We start from the raw sequence: 19,789 nt of genomic DNA, 5'->3' as shown, positions 1-19,789 counted from the left end.
TGCATTTGCTTTCGAAATTTTTGCTAGCTTGTATGTAGCAAAACTTGCATATCGTAAAAATTGCTAGCTTGTAGCCTAAAAAGAAGTAAACAGTTGCTAAACTTGTACATCTTTAATTGGTAGATTGCTTGATAATAAAATTTGATACTATGTTTATTATACAATGATTTGAACTTTTTATCTCTAAACACATAAGAGTTGGAACTTCTCCTTTTTGTTGATGACAAAGGGGGAGAAGTACGATGACATGACATGTTATGCATAAGTTTATGATGACATGTTACTTGGAGTTTTGAATCTAAGAGTTTTTATCAATAAGTCAAATTAATAGGGGGAGTTTGTTTAAACTCTGGGAGTTAAGGTTAACTCCGTCATCAAGTGGTTGTCATCATCAAAAAGGGGAAAATTATTGAATCTCGTATTTTGATGATGAAACAACTTGATATGTGTTTATGGTTTAATATGCGTTTTGAGTGACGTAGGATACTTCGATCAGGATGAGATAATTAAAGCAGGAAAATCATATTGCGTTGGAGGAATATGTTAGAAGATTGGACGTTGGGTCGGTGGATCGGTCGACGTATCAATAGAAGGCTTCAGGCCATGGATTCGGATATCGGGCCAAGAAGAGCCAAGGATATCGAAGTTGCGGAGTTAACTGGCCAATTAGGCAATAGGCTACAAGAGAGGACAATGTGTCGAAGAATCGGATGAAGCGTCAAGGGACCAATGACATGCCAAACAACTTGATTAATTGCTTAGGATTAATTGTCTCGATCGAAGTTTTGTTTTAAGTGTGTAGGATTAACTACGATAGCTTGACGACATAAAACAAATCTACCAGAGTCAAGTTCAATGGGTGTTCGAGAGTTCGCTGAGAGTTTGAAGATTTGTCGGAAGTGCTACTAGAACCAACCAAGAAGAAATCGGGGACTTACTGAAGTTTTCAGAAGTCTACCGGAGAGATTGTCGGAGGTTTGCAGAGATCACCGAGAAGGTTTGGCTACTTGCCAAAGACTCGCTGAACTCGCCACAAGACCGGGAGCCTGCTGGGAGTCCGCCAGAAGAAATCCGAGGGTGTATCGGAAGTCCGTTGGAAGTTTGTTGAAAGGCTCGCCGAAAGGAAACTCAACATTACCGGTTAAAAACTTACTTAGGACTATGTCTTAATTTCATAGTTTGCATATAATTATAGTTAGGATTAAGGGTTAATCCTATAACCTGGTTAGGGGTCAATTGGGCCCGAGTTTGGATTGGTTTGGGCCAAGTTTGGAGCCCAACTAGTGAGTTGAAATAGTCTAGGCGGTGACACTGCCAGACTAGGCGGTGGCACCACCCAGAACCCGAAGGATTGGGTGGTGGTACTGCTAGACTAGGCGGTGGCACCGCCACCGACAAGCGATGGCACCACTAGTAAACGGTCAATATAAAATTGACAAGCGGTGGCACCGCCACTGATAGGCGATGGCACCGCTAGCTCCGAGAATCTAAGAGGAATTCAAAATTTGGAGCCCAAATTTGAATCCTCTTGGGGTTTATAAATACCCCTCAATTCTCAGTAGAAAAAATAACCTTTGAGAAGTTAGAGATTAAGATAAAGCCTTAGCAAAGTCTTTAGCAAGTCTTGTTTTCAATAGCTTATGTGTTCACCTTCCTCTTTCTTTTTAAAAATCTATAAGAGTGTGAACTACTTGTAAAAGGTTGTAAGAGGGGTATTTGTCCTTCCCCTTCAAAGTGATTTGCTAGTGAAAGTTGAGAGCCTCATTGAAGAAGGCTTCGCAAGTGGATGTAGGTTATTTGACTGAACCACTTTAAATTGGTACGTTCCTTTATTGTGTGAGTGTTTACCTTTCTGAAACCATTATTTACATAGCAGCAAGCTTTTGGTTTTCATCTCCTTACTTTACTCGAGCTACTTTTACTAAGTCATTCTTTGTCGAATCAAAATCTCTACATATTTACGAAATTATTTTCAAACTTACAAGTTTTAATCCGCTGCACTAATTCACCCCCCCCCCTCTTAGTGCCGCTCCGATCCTAACAGAATCTAAAGACTTAGAAAAAATGTCTTTAGAAGAACTTATGGGTTCCCTTCAAGTTCATGAACAAAGGATTACAAAAAGAGAAGAAGGCAAAATTATGAAGCAAGCACTATGGACATGATAGAAATTACAAAAGGTCTAAAATACAATGTTATGTTTGCAAAATGTATGGACATTACTCTTATGAATATTATTATAATCCTAACAATCAAGATGATAAGGTAAATTTTGTTGAGGAATAAAAGAACAAAAATCAAGTTTTGCTAATGAGTTATGATAATTTGAAAGATGATCAGTCTATGACATGGTATTTAGATACAGGAGCCTCAAATCACATGTGTGGCATCAAAGAGTTATTTTCAGAAATGGATACAAGTTATTCCAAGAACATTACATTTGGTGATTTGTCTCAAAGACCAGTAAGAGGCAAAGGTAAAATTCTTCTTGAACGAATAGAATTATGCATTTCAGATATTTATTATGTTCCTGATATGAAAAATAATATTTTAAGCTTGGGACAATTACTTGAAAAAGGTTATAATATTGAGATGAAAGATATGACTCTCTCAATTCGTGACAAGAATAAAACATTAATATCACATATGAAAATGACAAAGAATAGAATGTTTCCTCTGTATTTAAGTATTTTTTATCAATCAAATTATTTTAAAGATGATATTGAGGATATTTCTATACTTTGACATCTTAGATATGCTCACTTAAAAGTTGAGGCTTTGAAACTTCTAGAGAAGTATAATATGGTGAGAGGAATGCAAAAATTGATCGCCTAACAAAATTATATGAAGTATATGTCATGGGTAAACAAGAAAGAAAGCCTTTCAAAGTGAGATGAACAAAAAGAGCATGACATCAACTTGATCTGGTGTACTCAGATGTTTATGGCCCTATCAATCCAGTATCACTTGGAGGAACCATGTATTTTCTTACCTTTACTAATGATCACAGTGGCAAAACTTGGGTTTACGTGTTAAAAGAAAAAAAAAAAGCTTTAAGCAAATTCAAAAAATTCAAGGATTTGGTTGAAAAATAAAGTTATTGTAAGATTAAATATTAAAGAACAAATAGGGGTGGTGAATATATATCAAATGAATTTGAAAGGCTGTGTAGAAATAATGGAATTCTACATCAATTCACTATGCCATATACACCTCAATAAAATAGTGTCTCAAAAAGGAAAAATAGGACTATCCTTAATATGGTCTGATGCATGTTAAAGGAAAGAAAAATTCTTAAAGAATTTTAGGGAGATGCTATTGCTTGTGTAGTTTATTTGCTTAATAGGTTTCCGACAAAGCGAATTGGTAATGTTATACCAGAAGAAGCATAGAGCTTACAAAAATCAAGAGTTGATCATTTGAGGATTTTTGGAAGTGTTGCATTTGCCAAGATACCAGAAGAAGGGAGAACAAAATTGGAGGATAAAAGTCAGAAATACATTTTGTTAGGTTATCTAGTGGTTACAAACTCTACAATCCTATCACAAATAAAGTTATGATATTAAGAGATGTTGAGTTTGATGAACAATAGATTTGAAATTGGAAAAGTGATGAGCATCATAAGAAAGCTAAAGCTTCAGAAGAAGATGATATAATACAAGCAATCACCGAATTGGCTTTGCCGGAATCATCACCTAGATCAGCTAGGTCACATGATTCAAGAAGTCCAATTATAAGAAGGACAAGACCGATTCAGGAGCTATATAATGTAGCTCGAAGGATTGATACTAACAATGATGAACTTTCTTTATTTTGTCTTTTTGCAGGGTATGATCCATTAACCTTCGAAGAAGCTTATAGAGATGAAAAATGGCGACAAGCTATGAATGAAGAGATTCATGCCATTAACCAAAATAATACATGGGAGCTTACTATACTTCCAGAAGACCACCAAACTATCGGTGTTAAGTGGATCTTCAAAACAAAAAGAAATGCAACAGGAGATGTGGAGAAATACAAAGCCAGATTGGTTGTAAAGGGATACAAACAACAATATAAGATTGACTATGAAGAAGTATTTGTACCAATTGCTCGATTGAAGACAGTAAGATTACTTATCTTTCTAGCAGCTCAAATGAAATAGAAAATTTTACAAATGGATATCAAATTAGCATTTCTTAATGGAGTTCTTGAAGAAGAGGTATAATGGATTTCTTGAAAGAAACTTGGCATGTTAGATGAAACAAGTTTTAAGTGGAAAGAATGTTAGAATCAAACTTGTTTAAGTGTCATAAAAAGATTCATTTCATCAAAAGAAATGTTCATTACATCAAGAAGAAAAAATAGTTTAAAAGTCTATGGAAAGAAAAGTTAAATTGGTTATTGATTCTTGAAAAGATTTCTTGAAAGAGAATTATTCATCTTGAATACAATTAATATAATATATCTTTGGGACTATATAAACCTCATATGTTGGATCATGAAATAGATAGAGTCTCTGAAATTATAAAAAAAAATTCTTGAGAGAAATATAGAAGATTATCCTTTTTTCCTATCAAGATCAACAGCCTCAAGATGCGGACTGATGTCGACCACATAACCCCATGCTCAAAAGCAATTACTGAACAACACAGTTTGGTCAACACATCCAAACAGCCAACTATTAAAGAATCTCTATGATTTGTTGGTGGCAATATCATTATCCCAACCATGGGTAAAAACTCTAAAAGCGACTTTGATTCCTAAGGCATATTAATTTTTTATTGTTTTTTCTAGCATCATCCTTAATTTAAATGTTTAAATTAAATATTTTGCTCTCCAATGACTCCATAAATATACAAGTAACTTGATCTTCTCATCTATATTGTTTAATCTTATCGATTTATTTTCATCTAATATCTTAGATAATTGATATGTATTTGCTTTTATTATGGAGAACTTCAAAGTTCAAAAAAATTATTTAAAAAATTTTGATTGATACATCTTGCTTCAGTTTTGCATCTTTTAACAAAATTTCGAATTATATAGATTTTATTGATAATAATGGTGCATTTGACTTCTCTTGTAAAACTATAATATTGCTCTAAATAAAGACCTGTATGATCAAGTCAGTAAATCTTGCCAAATAAGATTTTCACTGTCATAAAGAATATCAAAATCTTAAATTAGAAAATTTTCAAGAAATATCAGACTACTTAGTTGTTTCAGGCATCAAGTCTTTTAAAACAAATCGTATTTTAAATTGCGGAGTATTTTATGTATTTATCCTCCTAATTTGTTTCTTCATGTACCTGCAAGAACAATCATGAAGGATTTATCTGATGGCCTGTCTTTAGTTCTCTGCTTGTGCCTTTGTTCATCTCCTGCGTTCAAAAATTTGGGATGGCTGAGTTTGCTTCAAACATGAGGTAAACATCAACCAAAATGCACATTGGACTTATGAAATCATCCTGATAAGAATCTATGCTGACTCATAGTCACATGTTTGTGAGCCTTGACGTCCTAGTTGCTACTAAAATATAGCCTGCCATTTATTTGTGGCTTGTGTTCTTGCAGATAAACGATGTACTATTATGTTCTGTATATTGACTCACTATGGTGTTAATAGATGATTGACATGTTTTAGACTGTCAATTAATGAAGGCCCTAATGATGATTGATATCCTGCAGCTACTATTTCCTCATGCTTGGCTCGAGTGTATGAATGCTTTTCTTTTGTCTTCTTGATGACTTTGTTTTCAGACTTACCTAAATTGAAGACATTACGCAGCATTTCATCCTCATGTTAAGCATTTTTCTCCCTCCTTGTTGACCATTGTTTTAGACTAACCTTACTTCAGCTGCTTCCTTCTTCTGACCGTCGACTGGGGCTTAGCAGAATTGACTTCTTTTTCCCACATTTCCAGTCCTCATTCTTGAGTCAAATGTATGCTAACCACATTCTTCTTCTTCTTATTTGACCACCATTTCCCCCCACCTAAATCGAATGGTTTATCTCATTCTTCTTTTGACTCCCTGTGACTAAGTGAACAAGGATAAATGACCATCACTTTTCTTCTTCTCATGCTTCACTCATGGACCTTAACGTAGGTCCACATCAAAAGTGCATGAGACAAGTCAAATTGAAATAAATATTCATAAATATTAATTAAACATTGGACGTAACAGATAGGTAGATTCGAATTCATAATATGCACTCGTTCCATGATAAAGTGAAGCTTATTATAGATTCGGCTGTCTTCTAATTAACATTTGAGCAACGTTTCTTTCTAATTGACTTGCACCAAGGCTAATATGTTACTGAAAGAAATACTAACATGTAGAATACCTGTGAATTCGATTTTATATAAATCTGCTGACGAATCCAAATGTCCGTCGAGATACATTCTTTCCCCATCTCGAACTCGATCGATAGGCATCCGAACCTAACTTAAAGTAGATTGGATGATACCGACAAGAAAAAAATCCGATCTCATCAAGTTCAACTTTTATATTGAAGAATCTTATTTACTCATGCAAACAATATTTTAAAAAAATTGGAAGAGGAGTGATGCATGATTGCTGAAGAGGCTTAAAACATTGCGCATGGAATATGTTGATTCTTTTTGCAAATTAATCATGGCAGAGCATTTGTTGCCAAGTACTGTAAGATAGAAATTAGCATCCAAAATTTGTCCCTTGGGTACTACTCAGTACACTTTAGAAAAGAAAACCTTAGAAGCCTAAACACTCAGATGAATTTAGAGAAATAGCATCTTAGTAACAATCAACATAACACTAAAAAGGTTATTTATCAATCAGATGATTCAATTTATCAAAGAGCAGAGTGATAGAATGTGGTCTGCATCAATATCTTGGTAGAGATTGTGAACAGTAATTCTGTGAGGGCAACAATAATGCAGGGTCACTGTTTCTTTCTAATTCGTACCCGAAACTGAGCTAAAAAAACCATGTGATGCTCACTTTGATGTAACACCATATGCTGGCATCTGGATTTTAGTGCATCTCCACTTCAAATTTGCATGTTGATCATCATTGGGTTGTCCTTGTAGGCCTTGAAGGATCCTCGAAAATGCTTGGAGTTCACCATACTTCTGGTGGTGTTCGGGACGTTCGCGTGAAGCTCCTTTTGACATGGCCTTACGAACATATGCCTGAGATATTAGAGGTTTCCACGACTTTTCACGTCTTAGTTGCCGTCAATTGTTGTAGTCTTTCCTGTTTACTGGAAAATGGAAAACCTTCTTCATCAAAAAATGAAGGAACAGATGGCAAAATGTTACTCGATTTCAGGTGACGGACAGCTTTACCACTGTATAAACGTGTGCAGCTCGCTGCCGCCACTAAGATGCAGTTAGGCATCGCTTTTGCCACGCCTACCTTTCCGAATGAAAAGCGTTGCAAGAAGCCGCAAGCATTCTCACAAACGGCCCAGATTCCGACCCCAATCCGACCGAATCCGGCCCACACCAATCCGACCCCATACGACCACCACGATTCCATCGTTGCTCCCAGCTTTCTTCCCCTTTGCCTCCCATTCCAACCTTCATCCGCGTCCCCTGTATATATGTATAGCACGGGCAGGTATGCCATTTGCCATTGTCTGAGCCTTCCCTTGTTTTGATCCACTTCATCTCGACTCTCACACAGGCGAAGATACTGAGGGAGAGACTTCCGTTGCAGAGTTTATAGCACCCACAGGGGAACCTAAAGAAATGGCTTCGCTCACACGTTGCTTATACTGCACCGGAGTGGGACCCAGGGCCCACCTCCTCTCCCTCTCCCTCTCCCTCTCCCCTTCCGCCTTCCGCCTTGAGCCCCCTCTGCTGACGCCGGCCCTCGGGAAGCCAGCCGCTGCCCACCGCCGCCGCCCTGATCCGCCCCGGGTGGTGGTGGCCGACGCCTCACCGCTTTTCGCGGCGGAACCGGCCACTGCGGCGGCCTTCGACTTCAAGGGCTACATGCTCCAGAAGGCGGCGGCCGTCGAGCGCGCCCTCGACGAGGCCGTGCCGCTCGCGCACCCGGAGCGCGTCCACGAGGCAATGCGCTACTCCCTCCTCGCTGGCGGCAAACGCATCCGCCCCGTTCTCTGCCTCGCGGCCTGCGAGCTAGTCGGCGGCCGGGACGCCTGGGCGATGCCCGCCGCCGTCGCCGTCGAGATGATCCACACCATGTCCCTCATCCACGACGACCTCCCCTGCATGGACAACGACGACCTCCGGCGCGGCCGCCCCTCCTGCCACCGTGCCTTCGACGAGCCCATCGCCGTCCTTGCCGGCGACGCCCTCGTTTCCTTCGCCTTCGCCCTCCTGGCGGACCCGTCCTCCTACCCCGCCGATGCATCGGTGACCACTGACCGGATCGTCTGTGCAGTCGGCGAACTCGCTAGCTGCGGAGGCGTCAAGGGCCTGGTCGCGGGCCAAGTGGCCGACATCGAGGCCACCGGGCCGGGAGCCCCGGCCAGCCTCGACCAGCTCAAGTTTATCCACCTGCGCAAGACCGCTGCTCTGATGGAGGCGTCGGTGGTCATCGGCGCCATTGTGGGAGGCGCCTCCGATGACCAGATCGAGCGGCTGAGACAATACGCGAGGTGCATCGGGCTGTTGTTCCAGGTGGTTGACGACATCCTCGACGTGACCAAATTGTCGGAGGAGCTGGGGAAGACGGCAGGGAAGGATGTGGCCAGCGGGAAGACGACATATCCAAAGCTGTTGGGGTTGGAAAGGTCAAGGGAGTTTGCTGAGAGACTGCTAAACGATTCCAAGGAGCAGCTTGCGGGATTTGATCCGACGAAGACGGCGCCTTTGCTACATCTGGCAGATTACACCGCCTACCGCCACAAGTAGATCACGTTTTAGATGCATGCGTGCCTGCCTCGCTCAAATGCTAGTAATAGGGTTTGCATTGGCAATTATGTCAGATCCAGTGGTGGTGTTTAAGCTACATGGAGAGATTAATCAATCTTTCCCTACTACTGTTGTTCCTCATCCCTTTATTTCTGCTATGCATTTGGTTATGCAATTAATGGAATATATAATTAAATTTGGGAGGGATAGATATGTGAAACAGATCAATTCATTTTGATACGTCTATAAGGAGCTATATCATGATATGATTGTCGTCACTCTGCTTCCATTCTTGACTTAAATGACAACACACCTCACTTAAATATAACACGCCATGCACAGGAAAAAGTTGAAAGAAATGTTAATACATAGTTGTGTGCTAAAAATAAAAGAACAGAAGAAAGAAACACAGCATGAGTTGCAGATAATAGTAATAATATATGAAGAAATAACACCATGTTGTTGATGTCAGTTATATAAATTACTCCATCCTCGATCAATTTCTTCAATTGCAATCACCACACGACCACTTTAGTCAATATTGGAATCACTAAGAGGATTAAGTAGGTGTTCAACTCACTAGAATCAGAAATGAAACTGCAGGATAACTTTCTTAGATAAATGGACAAATCTACAACATCGGATCAACCAAAAGGAATCAAAAAATAAAACTGAAAACCCTCTGGGAAATAATTTTTGTGTGTCTGATACAAAAGGTGACAGCAGCCAGCTAATTCCATGATATCATAGGACTTCTATACAAGAGAACAAAGTAGGAGAATCGTTTGCTTGTACCAGACAAAGGAGTTACCCAAAAGAAAGAACACACGAACCCTAGATTGCCTATGACCATGAACCATCAGGAAAAGGGTCAAGTGCATCTTGCTTACCATTCGCATAGAAGTCAACAACAGCTTTCATCCTAGAGAACTTCTCTGGATGGTAATTTACATGAACAATCACAGGCTTTAACCGGCGCAATTGAGCATCTTTTCTCAGTCTTGAAAAGAACTTTGCTGTTCATGAACAGATAAAAGTCCATGGTCCTCCTGGAAGCATGAAGGCCACTGTATCCTGGATGTGAAGGGTACAAGAGCTCTTCGTTGAAGCCTGCTTGGTCCCATGAATTTGGTTCCCGTGCCATCCGATCTGCCACACGATCCAAAAGCTCTATAGAAGCGACTGCGGGTCTTATGTAGAAAAATCCGGAGTTATATACCCATATCCACATCGTATGGGCATATCTTGCCCAACCCATCGAAGGTTCATCAAAGACATCATCACGCCATAAGCTGTCATATTGCTGTGACCATCACTCGTGGATCCAATATCAGAATCCCTATAGAGATGATCAAACGGGTTCTGCAAGTAGATTATATCAACATCCAAAAGAAGAATGCTGTATCCAAGCTGTAAAATTTCTCTCAGGATCCGGAATTTCAATCCAGAGACAGCATGATTTCCACCAGTCCTTCCGACGCTATCGTTATCTTCATCAGGAATTCAGCGGCGGTAAATAGGAACTTCATTTGAGTTGCAAAATTTTTCTATATCACCATCCAATGCTACAACTAAATAGTTGGGGATCACAACTCCAGCGCATCCTTCACATTGGAATTTGCTAGTGCAACTATTAGCTCCTTCCTAACAGCTACCCTTTCCAGTATCTTTGCCAACCTGATTCATCAGGAATGACAGTTGGATTTGTTCTCAAGGACTTCACAGTACCAAAAGGCCCAGCTTTTTGCTGCTCTCTTAAAGTTAGGGAACTCTTTTGAGCCTGATCTTTACCCTGCTCAGCCACTTTTAACTTTGTAGTCGACTCCATGACCTGCTCCTTCAACTCTTTGTTCGTCTCTGAGAGTGATGCCAACTCAGATTTCAACGCATTTGTCCTCTCAGATGTTTCACATTTTGCAGAGTTAGCCTGGACATATAAAAGAAATATAGCATTTATACACAAAACAAGACATGATTTGAACTAGAACTAGAAGCCTACTTTGCTAAAAGCAGATAGTGATATGCCATCGAGCTTTGTATTATCTAAATTGCGCAACAGCATGCTCATAAGTGCCATGCTGTAAAAAGAAAACGTTGATATAGCATGAGATAAATGGACATGGTTCACCTGTCAAAAAAAGGAAAAAAATAGATTAAACACTTAGAATAAAGCAGTTGATAGTTGCCACCATTCTTATTTCTACAGCATACAAACATGATCTTAAGGTTAAAGTTTCTCTTCAGGATCACCAAATGCCAGTTCTTATGCTGCTCAAACCATGTCCTCCATGTTTGCACATCAAATGTGGCAAGGTTTGATCCATACAGGTGTTTGGAGTAAACCACCAGCCCAGAATTGCTCAAACCATGTCCTCCATGTTTTCACATCAAACGTGCACATCAATTGTTGGATCCAAACTGGTTTTTGGAGTACTTTATCTCTCACTATCATTACTTTTTCACATCTAATAAAGAATCTAAAAGTAAAAGAAACCATTAACATAATTTGGTACAAAATGAAAGAGAATCACATCCAAATTCCTTGCTGATAGCTTTATTATGTTTTGAAATGACAACTTCTCACATCATGTTGTCGCAACCTACAACTACCAACTAAAATGTAATGTACATTAGAATTTGAAATCAAATGTTGATGGTGGAGGATAAAGTTGATAAAATAAATAACTACAGGATAAGAAACCAAAAAAATAAATAACTCCGGTTTGACGGTTGAATTGCTAAAAGGATAATCAATTAAATATATATCCCTTCGATACCATTGTTAGCTGCATGGTCTTAATGTAGCATATAAATATTATATATATATATATATATATATATATATATATATATATATATATGTATATGTTTAAGTTGACTTTTGGGGTTCCTACTCAGCGTTGCTGAATTTTCTTTATTTTTGATTTTCAGAGCAACCTCCCTCTAGTACTAAATCGGATTCCAGTGGAGAGTGGACCTTCCTCTACCGCTAAGTAGAGCCACTTGGATGATTATTGAAGTTAACATCACTATGTTTACTTTTCTATTTATGATTCGATGAATAAATAGATTGTAATAAATGAATTGTAATAAATGTTTATGAATGATGAATAAAGTGATGTTTATCTATTTGGCCTAAATGTGTGGAAAGATTTAAAAGAAATAAAAAAAAAATCCAGGATGTGACATCTTTTTATTGTATCAGAGCATGGTCTAGGGCCTGTAGGTGTATTAGGTCCCTTGATTGACTTTAACCGATGATTGTCTTTAACATATTATAGGAGTAATGAAGCCAATTTCAGATATTAGTGGTCCTGTCACTCGGGGTGCTCATGGTCGCAATGCTATTGGTCTACGCACTCGGAGAGGTGTTCAAACAAATAATAACTTGGAAGCTCCACGCATCGTAGAGCAAACCCAGTCCTCCCGTACACCTGTCACTAATTATGGGCCAGCTTCTCCGACTTCGCAGAATGCCCCTCATGCCCCAACACCCGTCAATGCTCAAGATGACGTACATGGAGTCCTCAATGCTATTAGAGGATACTTTGAGCATCAAGAGGGGAACAAGATGAAATTCCACAGGGTAGGAATAATACTTTAGATCCTTTTAAGAGATTGGGACCACCAATTTTTGAGGGTTAGCCAGACCCAATCTTTACTGAACGTTGGATTCGTCAAGTGGAAAAGACATTCGAAGCTATCGAATGTAGGGAAGATCAAAAAGTGCCTTTCGCTTCTTTCATTTTGGAAGGGAAGACAGACACTTGGTGGACCTCAAAAAGGAGGATGTTAGAGGCTGGAGGTAATGTAGTAACTTGGGAGCAGTTTAAAGATGCATTTTATGAGTAGTTCTTTCCTGATGCAGTTCGCTTTGAGAAACAACAAGAGTTCCTTAGCATCCACCAAGGAAATAGAACTGTAATGGAATATGATCATCATTTCACTGAGTTGGCTCAGTTCTCTCCACATATTGCTTTTAATGAAAGTCAAAGAGCTTGTCATTTTGAGAGGGGACTTCGATCATCAATTAGAAAGTCTATTGCAGTACTGATTTTACCAACATATGCTGAAGTGTTAAATCGATCTTTGGTGGTAGAGAAATTGGATAATGAATTATAACAAGCAAAGGATCGAAAGCGACCTTTTAGTGCTATACCATTTACATATGGGGGATCACATTCTGGACCCTCAAAGAAAAGAAAAGAAAAACAGTTTGGGCATTAACAAGCAGGAGCTCCTAGCAATCAAGTTGTTATAAGATGTTATTTCTATGGGAAGACAGATCATGTTTCCACCTCATGCCCCACGGGACAACGCGTATGTTTTTATTGTCAACAACCAGGGCACATGTCAAAGGATTGCCCACGGAAGCAACATCAACGCCGAGCTCCACCCCAAACAACTAGACAACAATAGCTACGACCCAAAGAGGAAGGACAGGCAAGAGTCTACGCACTGACTCATCAAGATGCTGAAGCCTCGGGATCTATTATTAAAGGTATCATCACAATCAAGATGCTTATTGATTCTGGTTCTACACATTCTTTTATATCACCCTATTTTGCTATGAAATTGCATAAGAATCGTGAGACAATGAATAATGCATTAATGGTAGTAACACCAGTTGGAAACTCTTTGATAGTTGATCAGATATATAGAAGCTGTGTTATTACTATTTAAAGTCACGATTTGCTAGTAGATCTTATTCTACTAGAATTTTAAGATTTCGACGCTATCTTGGGTATGGACTGGCTTTCAGCATACCATACAAGTGTCGATTGTTTTCGGAAGACTGTTACTTTCTCACCTCTAGATCAATCACCTTTCAAGTTCATTGGGATTTAAGAAAAGTTTCCTTCTATTATTTCAGCCTTGAGTGCTACCTAACTATTACTGAAGGGATGTCAGGGATGCTTGGCCTTCATTTCTGGAGAAGAATCTAAGAAGCAAGTATTAAAGGACATCCCCATTGTGCGAGATTTTCCAGATGTTTTTCCTAAAGATCTACTTGCACTACCACCAAATAGACAGATTGAATTTACAATTGATCTTCTACCTGGTACTGCACCTATTTCTAAACCTCCGTATAGAATGGCACTAATTGAGTTGAAGGAGTTAAAGAAACAGATCCAAGAGCTTTTGGACAAGGGTTTTATTCGACTGAGTGTATCACCTTGGGGTGCCCCTGTCCTATTTGTGAAGAAAAAAGATGAATCTATGCGACTATGCATCGATTATAGACAACTCAACCAAGTGACCATAAAGAATAAATATCCTCTTCCCCGAATAGATGACCTGTTTGATCAACTTCAAGGTACTTAAGTATACTCAAAGATTGATTTGAGATCTGGGTATCATCAACTAAAGATAAGGGAAGGAGACATATAGAAAACTGCCTTTAGAACAAGATATGGTCATTATAAATTCTTAGTAATATCTTTTGGACTCACAAATGCACCAGCTGCCTTCATGGACCTCATGAATAGGGTATTCCACCCTTATCTTGATAAATCTGTAATTGTGTTCATTGATGATATCCTGATCTACTCCAAAAGCATAGTAGAGCATGAACACCATCTTAAGACAGTTCTGGAAGTCTTAAGGCAAAAGAAACTATATGCCAAGTTAAGCAAGTGCAACTTCTGGCTCAATAAAATTATGTTTCTCGGTCATGTAATTTCGAGCGCTAGTATATCTGTTGACCCTCACAAGATTGAAGCTGTGATAAAATGGAAGCAGCCTTCTAATGTTTCAGAGATTAGAAGCTTCTTAGGTTTGGCTGGATACTATAGAAGATTCGTAGAAGACTTTTCAAAAATAGCAGCACCATTGACCAAGTTGACACAAAAGAACATAAAATTCATGTGGGATGATAAATGTCAATGAAGTTTTCAAGAATTGAAGAAGAAATTAACTAGTGCTCCTATCTTGTTGATTCCTTCAGGGGGAGAAGGTTTTGTAGTGTATAGCAATGCCTCACTACAAGGGCTTGGTTGTGTTCTAATGCAAAACGAGAGGGTAGTTGCTTATGCATCGAGGCAATTAAAGTCTCATGAAAAGAACTATCCTACTCATGACTTTGAGCTAGCAGCTATCATTTTTGCACTGAAAATTTGGAGGCATTATCTCTATGGATAGATTTTCAAAATCTTCACAGATCATAAGAGTCTCAAATATATTTTTACACAGAAAGATTTAAATATGAGACAAAGAAGGTGGTTGGACTTTCTAAAGGATTATGATTTTAATATCAACTACCATCCTGGGAAAGCTAATGTAGTTGCTGATGCCTTAAGCAGAAATACCTACAGTCTTGTAGCCTATATGAATATTCAAAGAAATTCTATAATGATGGAATTAGCAGACTTAAAACTTAAACTTTTATCGGAGACAAATAAAGGTTTTCTTGTGTGTTTGATGGCACAATCAGTTTTGGTGGAAAAGGTTAAAGAAGGTCAAAAGGAAGATACATATCTTCAAATGATAGTTAAGGAAATAGCTCAAGGATCTAGACCTGAATTCCTCCAAGCCGAAGATGGTTCTATTACATTCCACAATCGACTTTGTGTTCCCGAAAGCCATCCAGTAAAGATGCAATTATCAGAGGAGGCACATAGATCAAAATTTAATATCCATCCCGGGACTACTAAGATGTATCGAGATTTATGCCAAAACTATTAGTGGCGTGGTATGAAGAGAGATATAGTAGAGTTTGTTTCTAAATGTCTGATATGTCAATAGGTGAAGATAGAACATCGAGTACCTACGGGAAAGTTGTAAAGGATTTCGATTCCTGAATGGAAGTGGGAGCAAGTCACTATGGATTTTGTGATAGGATTACCCAAGACTATGAAAGGATATGATGGAATTTAGGTAATAGTAGACAGACTTACTAAATCTGCTCACTTCCTTCCTATTAACAAGAAGTATTCATTGGATAAACTAGCAAGCTTATATATTAAGGAAATTATTCGATATCATGGGGTGCCAGTTAGCATTATCTCAGATGGAGATCCAAGATTCACCTCTAAATTTTGGGGAAGTCTACAAAAATCTTTGGGCACGTAGTTAAAATTTAGTACAGCTTTTCACCCCCAAACTGATGCCCAATCTGAAAGGATAATACAAACTCTTGAAGATCACTTAAGAGCATGTACTTTAGACTTTGGTGAGAGTTGGGATATGCACTTGCATCTAATTAAGTTTTCTTATAATAATAGTTACCACTCTAGCATACAGATGGCTCCATTTGAAGCTCTTTATGGAAGAAAGTGTAGATCGCCTGTATATTGGGATGAGGTGGGAGAACGGAAGCTTTTGGGGTCTCAATTAATTCAAAAAGATGCTGATAATATTCGAATTATACGCCAAAGATTATTAACAGCTTAAAGTCGTCAGAAAAGCTATGCAGATCGAAGGCGAAGAGATCTAGAGTTCAAAGTTGGTGAGCACGTTTTCTTAAAAGTGTCGCCAACTAAGGGAGTTATAAGATTTGGTCAAAGGGGGAAGTTAGCCCCAAGATTTATTAGCCCATTTGAGATCTTACAAAAGGTTGGGCCTGTGACATACAGACTGGCGTAGCCCCCGGCTTTGGCTAGCATCCATGATGTATTTCATGTGTCAATGCTTCGAAGATATATCAAGGATCCATCACATGTCATATCTTACCAACCTCTACAACTATGAGATGATGCCACTTTTAGAGAACAACCAACCCAGATCTTGGAAAGGAAAGAACATGTTCTAAGGAACAAAATTATACCTTTGGTAAAGATTTGTTGGCAACACCATTCAGACCAAGAGGTAACTTGGGAAAGAGAAGAAGATATGCGATAGTAGTATACTCATCTATTCTATTATGAAAAGCTAAATTTGTGGATCAAATTTCCTATAGGAGGGGAGAAATGTAATAACATCAAATATTTAAGTTAGGAATTGATTTTCTTTCCTTGTTATTATAATTTAAGGAAATCTTAATCTACTTCCTTGTTTATTGATATGAATTAAGAAAATAACTAGTAAGTATTCCAAATATGATGATATCATATTTGTTAATATATTAAATAAAATAATTTATATTAAATAAATACGAAAATTAAAATTAATTTCCCTTAATAGAGGCTCAACTCCTCCTATTTAAAGGGAGAGATTTCTCTCCTTCGTTCCTCACCTAGTCGAGTCTGGCAGCGGGAGGAACGAGGAGTTACACCCTGTTGACAAGAGGTAGGTTTCCCTACCTTTCTTAAATTTAAAAGTTTTAACTTTTATTTTGATTCTTTAAATGTTGAAAGTTTTATAATTTGAAAAATATGTATCAATTCTTTAAATGTCAAAATTTTTACATTAAAGTAATTAGTTAAAGTTTTCATAATATTCTTTGACCCATGATTAAGGTTTTTATTGTAGAATTAAATATGTTAAAAATATATTTGTTTTATATGATATTTCCTGTATTACAGTTTATCTTTAATCTTATCTGGATTAAAATCTTGTTAGATTAGAATATGTTATCTAAAATCCTTTTTAATATTCTTTGATCTGAAATTTAAAATATATTATTCTGAATGATTTAAAATATGACTAGAATATGTTGAAATTTTATATGTGTTGAAAACATGATTTTTATTTGAATTTAGAAGGCTATTCCCTTGTATTAAAACTTATCTCCGAGTCCCTCTTTTAATGTCTTATGATTTCTAGTCAAATTTAGAATGTTATTTCTTTGTATTAAAACTTTTCTCTTTATCTATCTTTTAATGTATTATTATGTTTTTATTTATATTTTTAATGGGTATATGCTATGATATGAAATTGGACATTAATTAGAATGAAATTGCTCACAGGCCAAGCCCAACTCACGGGTCAAGCCTTGGCCCGTAGGCTACCCCAGCCCAACCATTATGGGCGATCACATGCGACGCACATGACTAGTCTAACGGCTAGGGCTAGGCCAGTTTTGTGTAATGCATGCTCAATTATATATAATGCACATAACCAGTTGATGGACTGGCTCAATTTAGCCCAATATTATTGTTGAACTTGAGCCCAAATATTGATTGAGCTAAACTAGACTTGATTAGTCTAGATCAATTCAAGGTGATTCTGAATTGATTGACTTATTTAAGTTAGTTTAACCTAAATTGAACTTAATCTAGTCTAAATTATACTAGTCTAGGGTGGTTTCAGACCAGTTAAATAAGGATTAGAGATCAGTTCAGTTAGGCTCTAGTAAATCGAGTTCAATTGAATCGATTAAACTAAAGTTCAAGTCAATTGAGGGCTAATTTATATTATTTGATATTGATGATATTTGAAAGAGACGTTTTAAATATGTTATTTCATCCCGAAATGGACATGACTAGTGTGAGATTATATTATTTTCCTACCGAGAGCAGGTAGGACGATTCCCTTCGGGGATTAGCGGGTCGTCAGACGTGGCGGTTGGACGGTTCCTCCATCCGCTGTTGGGAGGAACGTGTCCCCACTTTGGCGGGTGTGGGACACCACTCCATCCGCTATTGGGAGTGTGATATGAGTTTGCCTCCATCCGCTGTTGGGAGAACACAAACTCATCCCGTAGGATAAAGCCTCTCCATCCGCTGTTGGGAGAGTGCTACTTCGGGTATTTGATATACGCCAATGGGATGATTGATTGAATTTTGATCATGTATACATTTTGAGTTGACTTTTGGGGTTCCTACTCAGCGTTGCTAAATTTTCTTTATTTTTTATTTTCAAAGTAGCCTCCCTCTAGTACTAAATCGGATTCTAGTAGAGAGTGGACCTTCCTCTACCGTTAGATAGAGCCACTTGGATGATTATTGAAGTTAACATCATTATGTTTACTTTTCTATTTATGATTCGATGAATAAATGGATTGTAATAAATGAATTATAATAAATGTTTATAAATGATGAATAAAATGATGTTTATTTATTTGACCTAAATGTGTGAAAAGATTTAAAAAAATAAAAAAAAATTCAGGATGTGACATATATATACCTTCGAAGAGAAAGAAAAGGGAAAATAACTTTACCCTTCTTTTGCCTAATTTTGGACCTATTTTTTTTTTAAAGATACGGCTATCTTTCTCAATAATAAGCCATTGTTCCCAAGATCTGTTCTCTCACTGAGTTTCTCGTCAAAGATCTTATCTTCAAATCCAAAGAGCAACCAAAAGAGGGTAGAAGCGCCGTACCTGACTCCACCAAGCGGCCGAATCCTGGTCGTCGGAAGGCGAGGTACAGAAAGAGCGGAAAAGACCGACCGGGTAGTGGAAGACGCAGAGGCTGCCCAGGAGGATCCCGATGCCGACGGCCATGGCCATTTGAGTTCCGCGCGAGGGCGAACCGTTGGATCGTGTCAGGAGGCCATCCCGCCGCCCGGCCATCCTCTAGGAAGCCCCCGATCTCGAGAAGCGAGGAAAAGCGCAGGAGACGAAGGATGAGATGGGAAACAAGGAACGTACCGATTTATGGCGTGCAATTGAAACGTTCGATTGCAGCTGCCTTTGCTCTGTTACGTGAGAGTGGTAACAATTTCAGCTTTATGTGGAAATGCTGAAGACGAGGAAAAGAGGAAATGTGATGGAAACAACTATTTTGGATTCATATAAATACACATGTAGACGTACATGCATATGCATTCATGTTTATTTTTTGTGTATATGTTTTCTTTATATATATATTGAGAAAAAAAAAGTTATTTATAGTAAGAACATTTGACAGAGAAAATATCCTACTATATAACTTTTGGTAAGATACAAAATATAACATTTACTTGGTGCGACCCTATAGGCACATGAGGATTCAAAAGTATAAGTGACCTGACGAACTTATAAGCATTTGATTCTCCTACTTCCCAATCAATATGGAACTAAATATCATTATCAGTACTCTCTCCTATTCCTCATCCGATAGGGGGGAGAGGATAGGTATTCAAA

At 38.2% G+C, this 19,789-nt stretch overlaps 1 protein-coding gene and 1 pseudogene across 1 annotated transcript; one reads left to right on the top strand and one right to left on the bottom strand.

Moving 5' to 3' along the window:
* The first annotated feature begins 7,415 nt into the window (after positions 1-7,415).
* Positions 7,416-9,065, top strand: LOC135599100 (geranylgeranyl pyrophosphate synthase 7, chloroplastic-like). Its single transcript, XM_065093834.1, has one exon. The coding sequence runs from the start codon at positions 7,714-7,716 to the stop codon at positions 8,842-8,844; it is 1,131 nt and encodes a 376-aa protein (XP_064949906.1). The 5' UTR covers positions 7,416-7,713; the 3' UTR covers positions 8,845-9,065.
* Positions 9,066-9,510: 445 nt separating this feature from the next.
* Positions 9,511-19,411, bottom strand: LOC103973804 (arabinosyltransferase RRA3-like; annotated as a pseudogene).
* Between the last annotated feature and the right edge of the window lie 378 nt (positions 19,412-19,789).

Source organism: Musa acuminata, chromosome BXJ2-1 (assembly GCF_036884655.1).
Source record: "Musa acuminata AAA Group cultivar baxijiao chromosome BXJ2-1, Cavendish_Baxijiao_AAA, whole genome shotgun sequence".
In the NCBI taxonomy this organism is placed as follows: domain Eukaryota; kingdom Viridiplantae; phylum Streptophyta; class Magnoliopsida; order Zingiberales; family Musaceae; genus Musa; species Musa acuminata.
The sequence above is the reverse complement of the archived record's forward strand: the minus strand, read 5'-3'. Positions and strand labels throughout refer to the sequence as shown.

What these genes read in the sequence shown, in the direction of transcription:
- LOC135599100 (XM_065093834.1), top strand. Translation starts at nt 7,714, where the DNA reads ATGGCTTCGCTCACACGTTGCTTATACTGCACCGGAGTGGGACCCAGG.